Here is a 17,093-nt window from a genome sequence, read left to right as displayed (position 1 = left end):
CAGAAAATCCTCTTTGTGGTTTGTACCAGTATTTAACGGAGGGTTTTTTCTGCCACATGCAAAAAACCTTCCGCTAATTTTCCTGGAAATCTGTTGAGCAGGTTTTGAGTAATTCTGCTAACAAACCGACAGATGCTGGTGAAAACACAACTTCCTTGGCGGATATATAAAATCTACAGTATGTTACTTGAAGCGCAAATGAATAATACTTTCCACCACATATCTGGGAATGTATGAATGGCATAAAATGATGAGCTATGTGTGTCAATGAATGCTCTTATTGTTCTGTTGTGGAGATCAGCTGTGATCTAAAGTGTAACTCCTCTGACGGCACGTTTTGTGGAGAGTTCACTGTGTGCGATTTGCATCTGTAGAAATCATTTGAACTCTTATCCTTATTGTGATGAAGCTTTCTCTTAATTTACTTTATTCTCTCCGAAGCCCGTAACATTTCCTAGCTCACTCTTTAGTACCGCTTCTTTATCTGTTGCCGCCCAGCGACCCCCTGCTACTCTTTTCCGTCAGAGCTGTTATTCTCATGAAGTTTGCATTCCACACCTCCTCTGCAGACAGGACACAAAGGAGCAGAAAGCTCCACTGCTGATCTGCGGCAAACATTCCACTCATCTGGCCTCCTGCTCATAGTCCCCTATCCTACCAGTAGCATCAGCCAGCGCCCGACTCCAGTCCAAAGTTACAGCGTGTAGCTACTACACCACCAATAGGAGGGACATTATGGTCAGTTGATACACACTGATGCTACTAATTTCATTGATTTTTAAAAAACTTTTCAAATGCAATACATATAATACTTTATTTGATGGGAATTGTTGATCTTTATCATTATCATCTTTACTTAATCACAAACGTCATCTATAACCATGTGACTTGAAAATATCTGTTTTTAAATTCTGCAGAAGCATTGAAAATGTGACTGTTGAGCTCATAAAAGCTTGTTTCCGAAGGGCTCGTGAATTCAGTCCAGACCTGAACTTTGATGAAGAGGCTGCAGAAGATTTATGCTCAGGGCACCGCTGGACTGTGGTCAGAGGTCTCAAGAAAAACACATCTAAGATCTGAGGACGAGGGTCAAAAACTCAATTGTTACGAGAAGAGTTACATGTTATGGGTTCAGAGGCCCTGTTGAGACAGTGGAAATGGGAAAGGTAGAGGGAGGCTAGTTTACAACAAGACATAAAGGGTAAAAAAAGAGAGAAAAGGAGTCTTGGTGTGTAAAGGCATGTAGGGGCTTGTATTATCCTCTCCTGTCTCTTTTCTCTCCACTTTTGTGCTTTAGTGCCTTAATCTTCTAAAATTCCACAGCAATAGCTTGAAGGGTAGAAATCAACACGTCCAGCACGCCTCCTCATCTCCATCCATCCACACCTGTCCACTTTCTCTGGGGCCCAAGGGACAACATACCAGGAACGGCCCTGACCTTAGGAGTCCAAGTTAGTCCATCCCTTTTTTTCAACAGACTTGTGGACATTGACTTTTTGAGTCCCAACAGTTTTCCCAAAATTAGTGTATAGATTTTTTTAAAAAGAACTCCTGAAACTATACTTCTGTTCATCGCTTCAATTCTGACATTGAATTTGGTTTCTGACATGTGATTTACTGTTTAATTGTGTCAAAATCTATAATTAGTGGTCGTAAAAGCTAAATTTCAGCAGACTTCAAATGAATGATTCTTTTGGAAAATGGCCTAAGGTTGTCTGGGTTGCTTTTTGAGGTGCCCCTGCCAGCGCTGGTGGGCTGGAGGTGTGGGTCAAAGGTTCATGGCCGTGAGCTCTCCATTCATGACCCTGACATTTGTTCAGGCCGCCACCTGCTGCTCTGCCATATAAATGGGACAAAAGCATTTATTAATGAATATTTGCCCTTGAGCTAATCATACTTATATTTATATTGTTTATGTGTGACTTTAATTTATTTAATTTGGCCAGCCAAGTGTGCTAAATCTGAAATGTATCTAAATACGATCATAAAAATTACACTACCACAGTATCTGTTTCTCTGCAAACAGGCAGTTTGGATTTAAAGACGCTTTATCTATCGGTGCAAATGATACTTTTGTTATCTCCTTTCAAACTTCTGCTATCCAGTTAGAGAAATGGGTCACAGCTTAGGGAATGTTCTCAATAAGCAGACATGAGCTTTGTGAGACTGAGAGAGGAAATTGGTCTTGAACTCTGTGTAAGTTGACAGTTTGCTCTTTTTTTTGTCAGCATAATAGATGATTTATCACAAACAGTGATGACTGTAAATCTGTAACATTCGCTAGAATTTTATTTTGTGTTCTAAAACAGTGAGTTAAATGTGCATCGCATTCTTGAAGTGGATTTCGTCTCACAGTGAAGTTGTCTTCACACCATCGGCCTGCTGGTTTCCGGCTGCTCATGGATGGATCAGGTCAGGGCTCTGCTCATTCTTAAAATATGACTTCCCTGTGCGAGAATGTCTCCAATCAAATTAAGAACGGAAATTAAAAATTTGTCTTGACGATGGTGGCCTGTAGCCTCAGATTACCCTCAGTGGAGACGAGTAGGCTACAAAACTCAGGATCATGTATATGTCATCTCACACTGTTTCCTCTGTCGCTGTGTGAGAGAGAGACAGGTTATCTTCTGATTTTCCTCTGCTGTCTTGTCCTTATTGTGACCTTAATGCTTGAACTCAATGTTAGCATGATGCTGAAATAAGAAATGCCTTTAAAGGACAGAAATATCTGTCGCTGAAGCTTCAATTGCATCAATGGAGGAACATTTAATGAGGTTTCACTCGTTTAAAAGCCATCAGATTGCACCCAAAAAAATATGCATCCAAAAAACAAATATTGCACCCTAAAACAAATATGGAAACAATATGTAAATACCTGATACCTGTAGATACTTGCTTTAAAATTCTGCAGAAGCATTGAAAATGTGACTACTTATATACATAACAGACTACTGTTATGTAGACTACTTATCATATTAGACTACTTATCATATTAGCTAATACTGTACATTAAAACATGAGGTGACATACTACCTAATACTGAATAATTCCACTATGCCAATAGTGCGCTACATTTTAACAGTTTGGGTTAATTCTCAATAATATAATCAAATAAACTAAGTATGTTATCTAGTGATCAAGTTTGATACATGCAATTTGTATTCATTAAGAATATCTATACAATGTTCTTATCTAGGGAGAACAGCAGTTGTGTTTATAATTGTCAATTGATGGGTAGATGTAAAAGTATTGAATTAAACGTGAAGTATATAAATCACTGATTATTATCAACAAATCCTTCATAAATGAGTGACCCGGGTTCATCCTGAGGGTTACGAGGATCACTGAATGTAAAACTTAAACCTGTCACAGATTGCACATGTGTTTGCATCGCTGGCCAGACACTCTGACTCTTGCACTATGGCCTTCCCTCAGAGAAAAAAAAAACAGCTCTGAGATCTAATCAGAGGTACTTTGACCTGTTACGACATCGCGATTAGAGTCACCATAAAACGCTGTTCTAACACCATCATTAACAAAACAGCTGATAACAGAGTCAACTCCTCTTCATTATCATAGGTAGTTATTATTTGTTTGCAGTGATGCAGTTGACTTTTGTTACTTGATGTCATCAGTTCATTAAACCTGAGCTCATCCTTTCTTACCACCAGATGGCAGTGTCATGCAAAACATTAATAGTACTGCCTTCAACAATGAATACTGTACAGAAATAATTCACTAGAGCTGCAAACGTGAGGCTTGATCTGGGTTTTACTGCTTGGACAGAGCCAAAGAACATTACGTAGAGATTCACACAGAAATGCAACCTTCGCACCCCACCACTGTTAATAAGTTTACCTTTCCTAAACAACAGTAGCACTCCTACAAATACTACTAATCATAATACTAAAAATAGTGGTCTGCTCTCTATCTAAAGTAAGCGATTAAGCTCATGTAAAAGTATAGATTTATAGTACTTGAATGAAATTCCATTTCATTTTATGGGAAGAGAACAGTCTAGAATAAGGAGGGTTTGATATCATAAACTATATTGGGGCTGTGTCAACATCCTGTGAATGGTACATTCGTGTGTTGCCGAGGTCACAAACTCAGAAATGAAATAAGCTCTGCCCCCTCTGCAACACGCACGTTCACGCACGGCCGCACACATTTTAAAGGAATTAACTTCATTTTCAGGGGCAGGCGGCACTTATCAACTTGAAAAATCCTGTCTGCACGGGGTATTTACTGTGCCACGTCTTTTTTTTTTTTTTTAACTTGCAGATCTGATGGAACATGTGACTGACTTAAACGCTCACATGGCTGTGGTGGCTGCATGATCCGCTTTTTGCTCTTTAAAGTCCGGTATTCGGTAGCTTCCCTCAGCAGCGACCATCCGGAGCGAGAGGACCGCTGAAAAACACAGCGCCTACCCCGGACCGATCATGGCGAACAGCGGGCAGAAAGTCGTGCTGATCACCGGCTGCTCCTCCGGCATCGGGTTACGAATCGCCGTAACGCTGGCCAAAGATGAAAAGAAGCGTTACCATGGTAAATGCGCTTAATTCTACATTGTTTCTTAAATCAGACTTAGTGTGGTTCACTTGAAAGCCGATTCCGTGTTGACGCCACGGCTCCGTGCCTCCTTTACGCACGAAGTTCGGTGGAATTTCATGCGCAACTTTCCACCTTCGCGCAACTAAAAGCGACTTGAGTGTAGTGTCAGCTGAGATTTCCAGCCATCGGGATTTCGGCTCCATGTCCCTTTGTGGTGGTGGGTGGGTGGGGTGGGGGGGTGACTGGGATCCTGTCGCCCCTTTTTGGTTCAGCGATTATCATGTGAAAGCACGGATCGCTGGGGTAGGGCTCTGCAAAGGATGCCGTTCGGCAGGCAGAATTCTAAAAGGAATCTTGTCAGTTCTCTTTCAAGTGACTTCTCCCGCACAAAGCCCCCCTTTTATCGCCTTGAATTGAAGACCGCCCGCCCCGGTTTAGTGCCGTGGCTAATGTGTCTATAGTTCCCTCACTGGAACGAGCGTCCTAGGGGGGCAAAGTTTGGGACCTGTACAAGCGAGAGTTCACTTTTAGCGCAGGGGCCTGTTTGAAGTCTTCATTGGTGCTCAGTGGAGTTAAGACTGTCCCACTTGGACATTGTTGGCCTGTGCGTCTCCACCCCTGCTTCCCAGGTGTCAGGAATAGTAGTGGAGGAAGTGGAGAGGCAGAAAACCCATGTTAAAGAACCTCATGCACAATTATATTAAGGCTTCCCTCTCACCCCCACGTCAGTTAGTATGGGATTGTTTTAAGACACCCCCACCACCACCACCACCACCACCTTTTTTTGTTGTTGTAATTTAATGCTGAAAAACAGACTGACTGCTGACATACAATCAGTCCATTTCAATTGTGTTTGTACTTTCAATTCCCCAATTAACATCAACTGTTATTGTTATACCTGGCAGGGCATTGGGTAAAGCACAATTGCACCTTTCTTTTTCTTTTTTAAAAGATATAAATACATTTTAATTAGGAGGTAGGGGCAAGATACGATGAGTTATATTACTGCAAAAACATCTAAATATCTAAATGAAGTTGAGTGTACTTTTCCCCGTAATTAAATAAGAACTCTTTCTACTAAGGTCACTATAGCAATGAAATAAATCTGTTCTGATCCAGCACAGATTAAACATTGGACTGCATATTAAGAAGTGATTTGTTGGAGTAACATTCAATGAACTCAGAGAACCCCCCCCCCCCCCCCCCAAAAAAAAGACTGTCCAATGTATTGTGGTTAATTCAAGAACGTTTTAAGCAGCCCAAGAGAAATTCCTGCAGGAGCTAGAGGAACAATGGATCTCTTGTTCGATTCTCCACCAATACGTAAATCTTTGTTGCGTCACAGACACACAGCTCTCAGATCATCCGATTGGACTCCGTGATCGTTTGCAATCTAGACGGGTTATTTGATTCTACCTTACATCCACTCAACATCACAAAATCTTAAACTGATTACATTGTATTGGCAAAGCCCAGCGTCAGCAAATCTTCCTTCAATCTTATTTATCTAACCCATTTCTCTGTTCAGATTAGAATCAGGACAAGGTTTTTCTTCCTGTGTCAAGGAGAACAGGTATAATTAGATCGATGTGTGAGTAATGGCTTGTTTACTTCTGCTGACTTCCATTTTGCAGCAGTCCTGACTTTCTTTCCCCTGCTAGATAACGTCAGTCAGCACAGTGTTGGCTCAGCACGCCGCATAGAGGAAGTAAACACTGTCCTGATAGCTGCTGTCACTGATTGTGATAAATTCCTGTGCTGTATGTAGGTTAATGTTGTCCACTGTTTAAAGTTCAGTCAATCAATTCTGTGTGTCCCAGAAACTGACAGGCGTGACTGTTGCTGGACGCTCTGCACCATGTGATTTTTTTTTTATTCCTTTAACCTACAGTGAGCAATTATATTCTTGGGGATTCCCTACCAAGTGCTGAATGTACGCTTGCGAAGAATCTTCTGGTTTTTTCTAGAGGAGTATTTTGTATAATTTTTGAAGATGCATCATGTAACTAACATCACACCTGTTCCCCTCCATCCCCCAGTTATTGCCACCATGCGGGACCTGAAGAAAAAGGACAGGCTGGTGGAGGCGGCAGGCGATGCCTATGGCAAGACCTTGATGTTGCTTCCACTAGACGTCTGCAGTGATGATTCGGTCAAGCAGTGCATTAACAATGTGAAGGACCGTCATATCGATATCCTGAGTGAGTGTTCACGCCTGATTGTAGACGTGGCCTCGTCATGTGGATATGTGTATAATTGTATTTGTTTTATTGTATATTTTATAACTACTCACAAATTATTTGAGTAAAAAACTCAAAGTACAGTGCATTTCGAAAGTAGTGCCCCCCCCCAAAAAAAACTTTTTGACATCTGAAAAGTAGGATGTGCAAATGTGAGACCAAATGACACACAGGTGCACTGTGTTTGTCATTGTTGTCATTTAGGTCAACATTGGATCATTCAGGGAACTTCTGGAGTCATTTAGCTGAGCTGAGAGAACAGGGGGCCAATCTTTTTGCACATCCTACTTTTTAGTTTTTTATTTTTAAACACAAAATAAAATTTTAAATAAATTTGGTTCCACTTCACAATTCTGTCTCACATGTTGTTGATTCTTGAAAAATATTTTCAGTTTGTTATCTTTAAGCTTGAAGCCTGAAATGCGGCAAAATGTCAAAAAGTTCTAGGAGGGGCCAATACTTTCGCAAGGCACTGTAGTTTAATCATGCACTCTAAATTATTTTCAAATTACTATCGTCTCATTTGTATGTATGAATGATTATTAATTCAGAGAGCTCTAAACTTTCCCCCAACCTTCTAGTAAAAGTAGCTTGTCTTCAACACAAAGAACACAGAGAAAAGTCATGCTTTAATGAGAAAGACTAATAGTAATGACATTAAAAAAAATTTAACTGAAGAGCCAATTTAAAAAAAACTGAAAAAAAATAATACAACTTTAAGTTGATTTGAACATTCTGAGTTGGAGTCTTTAGTGGTTCATCTCTGTAAGACTGTCCTCTGTGGATTTTACAGCTGGCATAAAGTAAGAAGATGAAGGGAGGAAATTAGACCAATTTTTTAAATTCCGGAAGATGTTCCAAATCATAAGGGACCACATCAATATCCTGAGTGTGTGGAACGTAACTGAAACAGAAGTCAGCAGCAATGATTAAATAAATACATAAGAGGATCCTCAAAGCTGTAACCAGGGAGGGATGTATTTTTAATTCCAAATACATGGGCATTGGTGGCGAACCTAGTACCATCCTTTCCTCACAGCAAAGAAGGAATTAGGTTCTATTCCTTTCTGTGCGGAGTTGGTATGTTTTCCCCATGTCTCCATGGGTTCTGTCCAGGTTGGCTGGCTTCCTTGGTCTACACCAAATTGTCCGTAGTGTGCATGTTTTTTGTCTGGCCTAGTAATGACTTTCCGTCTTATCCGTGATGTTCCCCACCTGGCTCCCATAGCCAGCTGAGAAAGGCTCCGGCAGACCAGCAACGATTAAGGTCGTGTCATCTATGAGAAAATGTATGGATGGATGGATGTTTTAGCACACTGGCCACAATTCATTCATTCTGTACTATGCATGGATGGATGGGTGGCTTGACGGACGGACGGACTAACTTTTCTTTTATGCACAGTTTCTGTTAATAAACCCAATTTCAGGTTACTTCAAATTACAAGTCACAACCACCTCAATTTATTGCTGGAGACCCAGAGGCCCTTTGACAGGGACCGATGTTACATCACATCCTACTGTTGTTGTCACGCACTGACCTCTGGTGCTAATTTTGAGTAGTAGCATTTGTAATATATTAAAAACATTCTAGTTTTTTGTAGAAAATTTTAGAAAGATCACTTCATATTAAATCACCAATAGCTGATTTAAGTATTTTGTCGTTTCTTTGTTTTCCAGTCAACAATGCAGGTGTGGGCCTGCTGGGACCATTGGAGAGCATCAGCATCGATGAGATGAAGAGAGTGTTTGAGACCAACTTCTTCGGTGTTGTCCGAATGATCAAAGAAGTAATGCCAGACATGAAGAAGAGGCGTTCGGGACATATCGTGGTCATGAGCAGCGTCATGGGTCTTCAGGGTACGATCTGTGTGTATTTAATCTGAGTTATGAATCAAATTATAAATAAAATGTAATATTTGACTCAGGACTGAGTCAAATATCACTACGTAATTGAAACATTTTTGTTTCTACACTTTTTAGTTCTAGAAGTAGGACCAACAGAACTTGTAAGTAGTAAAAATACTGTAAGGCTGTAAAAAAGTTCTTGCATTTAACATCTGAACTTATTTTTTGTGTGAAATAAGTTGTCAGCCGTTGCTCATGTTTCTCACCAAGTTAATGTCTGCTGACTTAACTCTGGTCGAACAACAAGCAGTTGTAAAGAGGTTTTAGGGTTTGTTTGAACTTGTTTGAAGTGCCAGATGGGTGGAGCTTCCTGGAACAAGTTAAAGATTATGTGATAATTTGTCACATGTGAACTGTAGACTTATGCAAAGTGGATGTTTGTTTGATTCCAATAGATTTCTTTGTGAATGATGTCTGATAATTGAGTATTACAGAGTCTGATGCCAACTTTTTTTTGTGTTGTATAGGAGTGGTGTTCAATGATGTTTACACTGCCTCTAAGTTTGCCATGGAAGGCTTCTGTGAGAGTATGGCTGTGCAACTGATGAAGTTCAATATCCGGTAGATTATCTTCACTCCTCTGTTCCTCCTTCACATCTGTCTTTAGTTTATGCTGCACATGCTGTCTCACAGACCTTTCTTCCTTTGTCTCCCTACAAGTTTGTCCATGATTGAGCCTGGCCCGGTTCATACTGAGTTTGAGACGAAGATGATGGAGGATGTGGCCAAGATGGAGTATCCAGGAGTAGATGCCGACACAGTTCGTTATTTTAAAGATGTTTACCTGCCATCGTCGATGGATATATTTGAAGCCATGGGCCAAACGCCAGAGGACATTGCTAAAGTAAGAAACAAATTTGGAATAAATCTATCGGTGGAGTATTTCTCTGTTCACTTACTGCTACAAATGTTTAACAATGATAAATGGCAATGAAATCAGTCTAAATGTTTTTCACTCTCTGCAGTGCCTTAAAAAGGTTATTGAATCAAGCAGCCCCCGCTTCAGGAACCTAACCAACAGCCTCTACACGCCCATCGTGGCCTTGAAGTATGCAGATGAGACTGGTGGCTTATCTGTCAACACTTTCTACAACCTGCTTTTCAATTTTGGCCCGCTCATGCACATCACCATGAGCATCCTCAAGTGCCTGACATGTAGCTGCCTACGTAGACGCACCATCTCACCTAACTGAACCTCCTCCCCCATGCCTTTACCCTCCCAGTTTGTTGAGCCCAACCAGTTCCTACTGCCTTTTTAAGGTTTTGGGTAAAAAAAAACAGGTAGAGTAGAGCCAGTAACCCTGAAAAGGTAGGTGTGCTTTTGCCACACAACATGCACAGTTGCACAAGGTTGTCCAAGAGATGTATTCAGAATGAGTTCATATACTCTCATCTCACAGAGAAGCACACACAATCGCAGAAACACAAGAACACACACATACACAAATGTAATATTTATAAAGCAGAGCTAGTCGCTGCTTTATAGGAGAAACTGAAAGAAAATTATTAATTTTTTAGACATTTGTGTTGATTTAAAGAAAATACACAGATTTGCCATGAGGCATGAGCCCCATGGACGGATGACAAAGCACAAGAGTGAACTCAGTTACAAAGAAAAACAAGAAGACTGTAGAGAAATGATGTGATAATTTGTAGCTTAGACGACTATACACTCAGGCCCAGAAGAGTTTTAACATGTATGAAAGAAAAAGAAAGAATATATATGCCTTTATTGTGCCGTGCCCTTAATTTCATGTTTGCCTTAACATAGTGTTATCATGGTCATACCTGCTGTCAAATTGTATTTTTAATCTTTTTATGAATTGATCATTTTTGGTTTTGAAACTTTTTTGAAGGGCTTGGTCCAATATGTTTAATCTAGTATCTTAATGTAGAAATAAAGAGATTTTATCCTAAAATACTTTTGGGTGTGTGAGGGCTGTGTTTTCAATAATAATGGTCATTTTCTACCAGGTCACCCTTCATGAATCCAGCAGGGGGCAGTATTGCACTGTTTTCTCTTCCCTAGCAGCCAATCTGTGTGTTTGACGGAATCAGCAGTAAGAGTGGGAGATGTAGTGTAAAGAATTGTGCCCTTAGAGGCATGACATGCAACTGGACAATTTAAAACACAAGAATTTATACTTTTTATACATGTTTATACATTTTGATGTTACCAGCTGTCATTCAATTTTAAATGCACAAATGTAATTTATTGTATTTGTTGAAATAAGTTTGAGTTACTCATCAATTCATATGAGTGATTTTTGTATTCCTTTGCTTTAAGAAGTTTTCAAGTAGTAACAGCAGCTTTAATGTTAGATTAAATTTACAAACAGGCTTGAATCTGAAGGGACCCTATTCAGAAAAAGACAAACATAATGCCTTCTGCAGACCTTGTACTTGCTTTGCATATGCATAGTTGTGAGCGTGCACATACGTAGACATTAGCATCTGCATGTGTGTGTGAATGTGTTCCATGAGCATCTCTGTGGACCAAGTTAGCGATCTGTTGATGGATATAAGGAGGTCATGGCCTGCTCCCCATCAAAACCCCTCCCTTGAACCCCCATCCACTCTCACACACACACCCTGCTTTGTGCCGTGTGAGAGAATGTGACCTGGTTCCCATCCCTGAGGAGGGGTGAACCCTAATGACGGCCTCCTCAGACACATTTTGCAGCTCTGAGCACTCCCTCTCCAGCTGGCCCCCTTCGCCCATTGGGCTGGGACCCCCTGGTCCACACTGAGGCGAATGGTCTGGCTTGCAAATCCTAGCCAGAATTTGTCCTGTCTGCACACACCCTGTGCTCTCCCATCCAATCATGCCCGACTTCGTCCAGACGTACACTTCCGCCGTCTGACTGTGTAGGACTCATCGTCACAGGATGGTGCAACAAGTTGCAGACCTGTGTAGTTTAAAGAGCGCCGTGCCTCCGCTCTTCGTATGTGTCTTCATCAGAGGCGACAGCTACGGACAATGGAACAAAGATACTGTCAATCACAATCAAATGGGTGTGTGCGTGTGGGGGGTGGGGGGTGGCAAGGGGGATCCGAGAAGGTTGGGGGGTGGAGTTCTGACTGTGTCCTGAATGTTCAGGGGCATGCCAAGATCCAATGTAGGACGCTGAAGGCTAAGGGCAGGGGGTGGTGTGTCGCATTCAGTGAAATGAGAATTGGGGTGCCTGCGTCTGAATGGAAGACCTGATTACTAATTGAATGAACATAGGAGTCACAACAAAGTCTCATTAAGCAAGAGGTCTTATCAAACCATTGTTGTTTACCTTTGTCTCACAACCACAAGCATAATTGCAATACTGTATAATGAGGCCGGCCTGATGTGGTCAGGACTACCCTTAATTACCACCCTGTTTCAATTACTGAGCCACTAAACATGCACAGGCTCGATTTCCATGCATCCTCCCTGTGGGCTCAGTAGCAAGCTACTTGCATTTTTACACAGAAAACGAAGTAGAAAGAAAGAAAAAAGTCAATGGTAATCTGTGGTGTTTGAGTAAGACATTCTTTGCTTTCTCCTTTTGCTGTCATCATCACCAGAGATCTAATCTTGAAACAAAGTGAGATGAGATTGATTGGGGGAATCAGACATCAGAGACCAAATTGAGCTGCGGGGCTACAGACAATTGTGAGAATTGAATTGTTAAAATGAAAGCGAAATGAAGAAAAAGAGAAACAGAGGAGTCAGTTGCTCTGGGATGCTGGCATTAAGTGGAGCCAATGTCTAGACAGGGTGCCTCAACCTGATCCCAGGTCAGGATGGATTACCGTCAGGCTCCACTTATCTGTTTCTATTATTCCTTTCTTTGCAATCAAGAGTCAATCCTGAATAATTCTACATAGTATGAAATGGGAAAGAAAATGGCCGTGACTGATCAGCTGTATTATGACGGATGAAAGTTGATCAAATATGCTGGTGAACCACATGAAGCCATAACTTAAAGAGGCTGCCTGTGAGTGGAAATCTATCCACATGGGACATATTACTATCCACAGGGCTGATGTGAAGTCTGAAGGGAGCTATCAATCTTTATATGGGCAAAGCAGGAGAAACGGAGCTTCGCTGCAGCAGCCTGGCCCATTCCTGCAGCAGAAGCTGGGGGGGGGGAGAAACAAACACAACATGTATCTCTCCCCCTCCATCCCTCTCTGCCCATTCTGTTTCTCTTTCCTGTTCACTTGCTCTTCGTCTCTCAGGCCCACTGTCTGTCTGCCATCCCTTCAATCCGTCTCCATAACTCCACTGAGCGCTGACCTCTCACAGACCCAACGTGGGTCACTTGTTTATTCACGCACGGGGAGGGGGGGGGGGTGCTCGTCGTTTCTCCTTCAGAGCAGAGCTGCTTGTTTGTGAAGCCAATCAGGATTGTTCAGGGGTCAGAATATAAATCAAAAGAATCTTGGCTCTAGCTAGCCAGTCATACCAATGCAATACAGATACAGAGCTGCTATTGTCATCATTACAACATTAGCGTTGTCCCCCTTTGCCCACTTGCTCTTCAACAACACAAACAATTCAGCAGGAATTTCAAGACTGGAACTCAGTTTTCCCACTACCGTATCGTTTTGTTCTGCTGCATTCATGCTCTCAAAACCACCAGTTCCAAGGATTGTGAAACTATGATTATAAGGTTCAATGTGTACTCAAGCATTACAATACTCAAACAAGGGAATAATGGGTGACTGAGCTGGGTTTAAACATGTAATCTGAGCCAGGGTAACATGATTCTCTTGGTTTTTTGGTGGTTTTTTTGATAAAGAGGTAAGATCTGGTGTTGCATTCCACCGAAGGAGTCTGACAGCAGGATTGCTGATGTCAATACACTGATTTTGCTCAAAACTGGAAAATCCTGTTAGGAGCCAAAATGAGTCAGAGAACATGATGATGTTCAATGATGGGGAAAAACAGATAAATAGGTTTGGGAACAAAAACAACACAAGCGTTTCATTAGTGCACTCACATTTCCTCCTCTAACATTATATTTCTTTCCAGGAAACAAATGTCTCTCTTTCATTGTTGAGATTAAATGTCAGGGAGCCCAGTGTGGATTGTGCCAAGGTAGATAGATAGCCCCCGAGCTAGTTAGCTATCTGGCTACATAAATATCTAATGGGGTGCAGGGTAAGCTTCAACACAGTTTACTGGAGCCTCAACTGTATAGATAGATAGATAAACGGACGGACTGGCAGACAAATTTTACTGATATACCATCTTTCACAAACAATGTTGAAAAGTTATTTAGAAGTAAAACAAATAGAAGACAGTAGTGTGTTATAAGTAACACAGAAAATATTTAAAACATTTTAAAATACTAAAACTGTTAAGAAAAAGACAAATGAGAAAGGTGCATCACATGTTGAGATTCAGAGTTTCTCTGCCTGTGGAACTGCAACAGCTCAGGGGCCCTGCTGGAGGATCCCAGGCAGGGATCAGGATCACAGATATGACTGAAACTTTAGAGCTCTACAAAAACGGACTGACATCAGCCCTAAAAAGCATAGATAAATGGCAATAAGGGCTGGTTTAATGTGGTTGCTTCCCTTGCTCTGTGTGGACAAGCCTGGCGGCAATCTTCAATGTGAGTCCTAGTAACAATTCAAAACCAGAAGTACTGAAATCTGTCCGTGCCTGGCAACGCTGATTGTTTCCCAGCCTTTCTTTGTCTCACAGAAAAAAAAGAAAAAAAAACGTGCTCTGGACCTCATCAGGAAAACCATGGACCTGATCTATTCACTGTTGTCATCCATAAAGATGAGAACCCAAAAGGGGTGAGGGCACACCCATGCCAGGAAACCTGTCTCACCCCAAAGAGCCCACATCATTGTTTATTCAGCTTGAGAGCATCATATGTTGGCAGCCAGGATGAGAGTGAATAGACATTCAAGCTTTTAGTTCATAAGAACATCAAAATAGCTTCAAATTGTGTTTCATGTAAATATAAGAAGCAATGAATTTGTCTACTTTCATGGTTATGGTTATGTATATATATATATATATGTTTTTTATCTACCAGATATTTTGGTCTTCTGCTTCATTGAAGTGTAGATGAACAGTAAACTCTGTGGTCCATTCATGGACCCACCATGGCGGGGGTTTTTTTCTCCTTCATCAAAACATCAAAACAAAAGAGCGTCTCCATCTATTGACCATGAAAAGATGTTCATAGATTCGTCCCCAGTGAAGAGATGTCTTTGTTGGTTATCTCCATTGGAGAACCGCCTCCATTTGGCTCAGCCTAATCAGAACACAAACACGCCTCTGTCATTTGGCTGCTGTCCCTCATACCCTCCATCCCATTCCCTTTTTCAGGCTCTGATTAAGTGGCACTCCAAATAATATTCTATTTTCTCCTATCTCAATTCATTTCAGCTTTGTTTTTCTTCCCTTCTCCTTCAAATGTTGTGTTTGTCTTTGTGTGCGCGTGCATGAGTGTGCATGCAACAGAAATAAAACAGCACTGTGTCGTTACTCCTACCTCCGCCTTAGATCCTGATTTGTTTTCTTTCATCTTTCTACTATCTAATCTACCGATCTTTAGAGGTGCGGCTCTCTCCTGAGTCATTGGAGCCTGGAGCATTGTAACTTCATTTGTCTTTGGGGTTGTAAAAAAAAAAAAAAGGCATAAAGTCTGAAACCGAGTTAAAGCAACATTATGCAGAAATATTCTTTAAAAAATTGTTTGGTGCTTAAATTATTGGATATTAAATTTACTGAAGTAAAAGTAAATTACATGTGGATTTAGTTATATAACAATAAATTGTGCGACATTCTGGTCTGATTAAGCATGTTTGCTGTTAAAGGTTTTGGTATTTGCATAATTTAAAGAAAGGTCTTTGTCTTTCATATAGCGTGGACTCAGTACTGTGACTGTCAAATAATGCAGGGGAGACCTAAGTACAATATTTACCCCATAAATGTGAAGAGAGTATTAAGTAAGGTGTGTAAAATCTAAACGTTTGTAGTTCAGTACTTGAGTCAATGTTAACAGTTACATTCATTCATTGCCCACAGCTTTGTCTGAGTGAGAACAATTGCAATGTGAAGACAGTCCCTCAGGGAGAGGACTCGTGATGGATTCCTTATGAGAACAAATTGGTTACGTTTAAGATTATTTGCATTAAACAAACACATTCACACAACACCACTCAATTCCAGATCCGAACAACTGTCATGTGCATCCAATCATAGCTAACAATAAAGATGAGTTGGAATGAGTCAGTGAAGACAAGAAAATTGTGTGTTGACAACTGGAACTAAAAAAAAATGAAATCCTCTTTGTCAAAGCAATTTTTAAAGAGTTAAATAAGTTTTGTATGGTATGTTGAAATTTTGCTCTTACAGATATTTGCAACCTAAACTTGGAATCTAAGATTAAATCCCTGAAACCAAATATTGATTAACGTCTGGAAAACTATAAGCAGACTTTTATTGTTTGCGCTAAATGTCAGTTTTTGGAAAACATGGTACAAAATATGTTCTTTTGAGGAAATTGTTAGTCTAGACACACTTTGTAAGATGATGTAAGTACGTTTCAGTGGAGGAAGGTACTATATATGGCTGCTAACCCTGTGTCTGCCTGTTATCCAAGCAGTGGAAGGATGCAGTCATGTTCCAGTGAACCACAGCTGGTTACATCACTTCAAATTCTGCATCTTATCACCGTGTCTGTGTACTTAACCCACAGCTAGATCTCTATTGACTGTAATGAGCATTAATTTATTAGTTGGAGTTTGTGGGTCCTGTTTACTTTAAACAATCATCACAATTTTTTTAAGTTGATTATTTAACCTTCAGTTCTTTGCAGCTAAAAAAGTAAAAGTCTACAAATAAAATATGAAATTTGTGTTGTAATAACACAGAGGCATACTGAATGTAGTTGGATTTTTTTCCCCAGTGTAATCCATTTGAAGCTTAATCTTAAGAAATGCATCTCAACAAATGTGATTTTTTTTGTTTTTGTAATTGTACCGGTTTTTACAGCTCCTCTTCCTGTAAACACATCCTCCTTATCCTACAATAATAAATAATTATGCCTTACAGTCAGTCGTTTCTCAATAACGGGCTCCTGCTTTTAATGCGTGTTGTGAAACAAACTGTGGATCATTTGTCAATCACCAACCACTTCTCACATCAAATGTAGCCACAAGCAAAATAAAGTTTTACTTGTTTACACTGTCTATTCTTTCAAATAGCTAAGATTTACTCTTGCTTTAAACAAACAGGAGCACACGTAAATTCAAACTTTAGTCAACAGTACAAAAAGCATATACTGTACTTACAACATTTTGTTCCTACTGCAGCAGACAACTAGATTTCTTGATGATCCATGCAATGATTTCATTTTAAATACAAACTTAATGAAGATGAATGAG

At 40.5% G+C, this 17,093-nt stretch overlaps 1 protein-coding gene across 2 annotated transcripts; it reads left to right on the top strand.

Annotated features, from left to right (window-relative positions):
* The first annotated feature begins 1,434 nt into the window (after positions 1-1,434).
* Positions 1,435-10,867, top strand: rdh8a (retinol dehydrogenase 8a). 2 transcript variants are annotated; one of them, XM_068337987.1, is made up of 7 exons: positions 1,435-1,451; positions 4,285-4,551; positions 6,597-6,758; positions 8,475-8,654; positions 9,170-9,263; positions 9,363-9,546; positions 9,668-10,867. In XM_068337987.1, exons 2-7 carry the CDS (start codon positions 4,446-4,448, stop codon positions 9,893-9,895), a joined length of 954 nt encoding a protein of 317 aa, XP_068194088.1. In that variant the 5' UTR covers positions 1,435-1,451; positions 4,285-4,445; the 3' UTR covers positions 9,896-10,867. The 2 variants fall into 2 exon arrangements, with proteins under 2 accessions (XP_068194088.1, XP_068194087.1); XM_068337986.1 differs by lacking the exon at positions 1,435-1,451 and having other exon boundaries at positions 4,158-4,551.
* The last annotated feature ends 6,226 nt before the right edge of the window (positions 10,868-17,093 follow it).

This window comes from Antennarius striatus, chromosome 16 (genome assembly GCF_040054535.1).
Source record: "Antennarius striatus isolate MH-2024 chromosome 16, ASM4005453v1, whole genome shotgun sequence".
Classification (NCBI taxonomy): domain Eukaryota; kingdom Metazoa; phylum Chordata; class Actinopteri; order Lophiiformes; family Antennariidae; genus Antennarius; species Antennarius striatus.
Note: the sequence above shows the minus strand (reverse complement) of the source record. Positions and strands in the feature narration are given on the sequence as shown.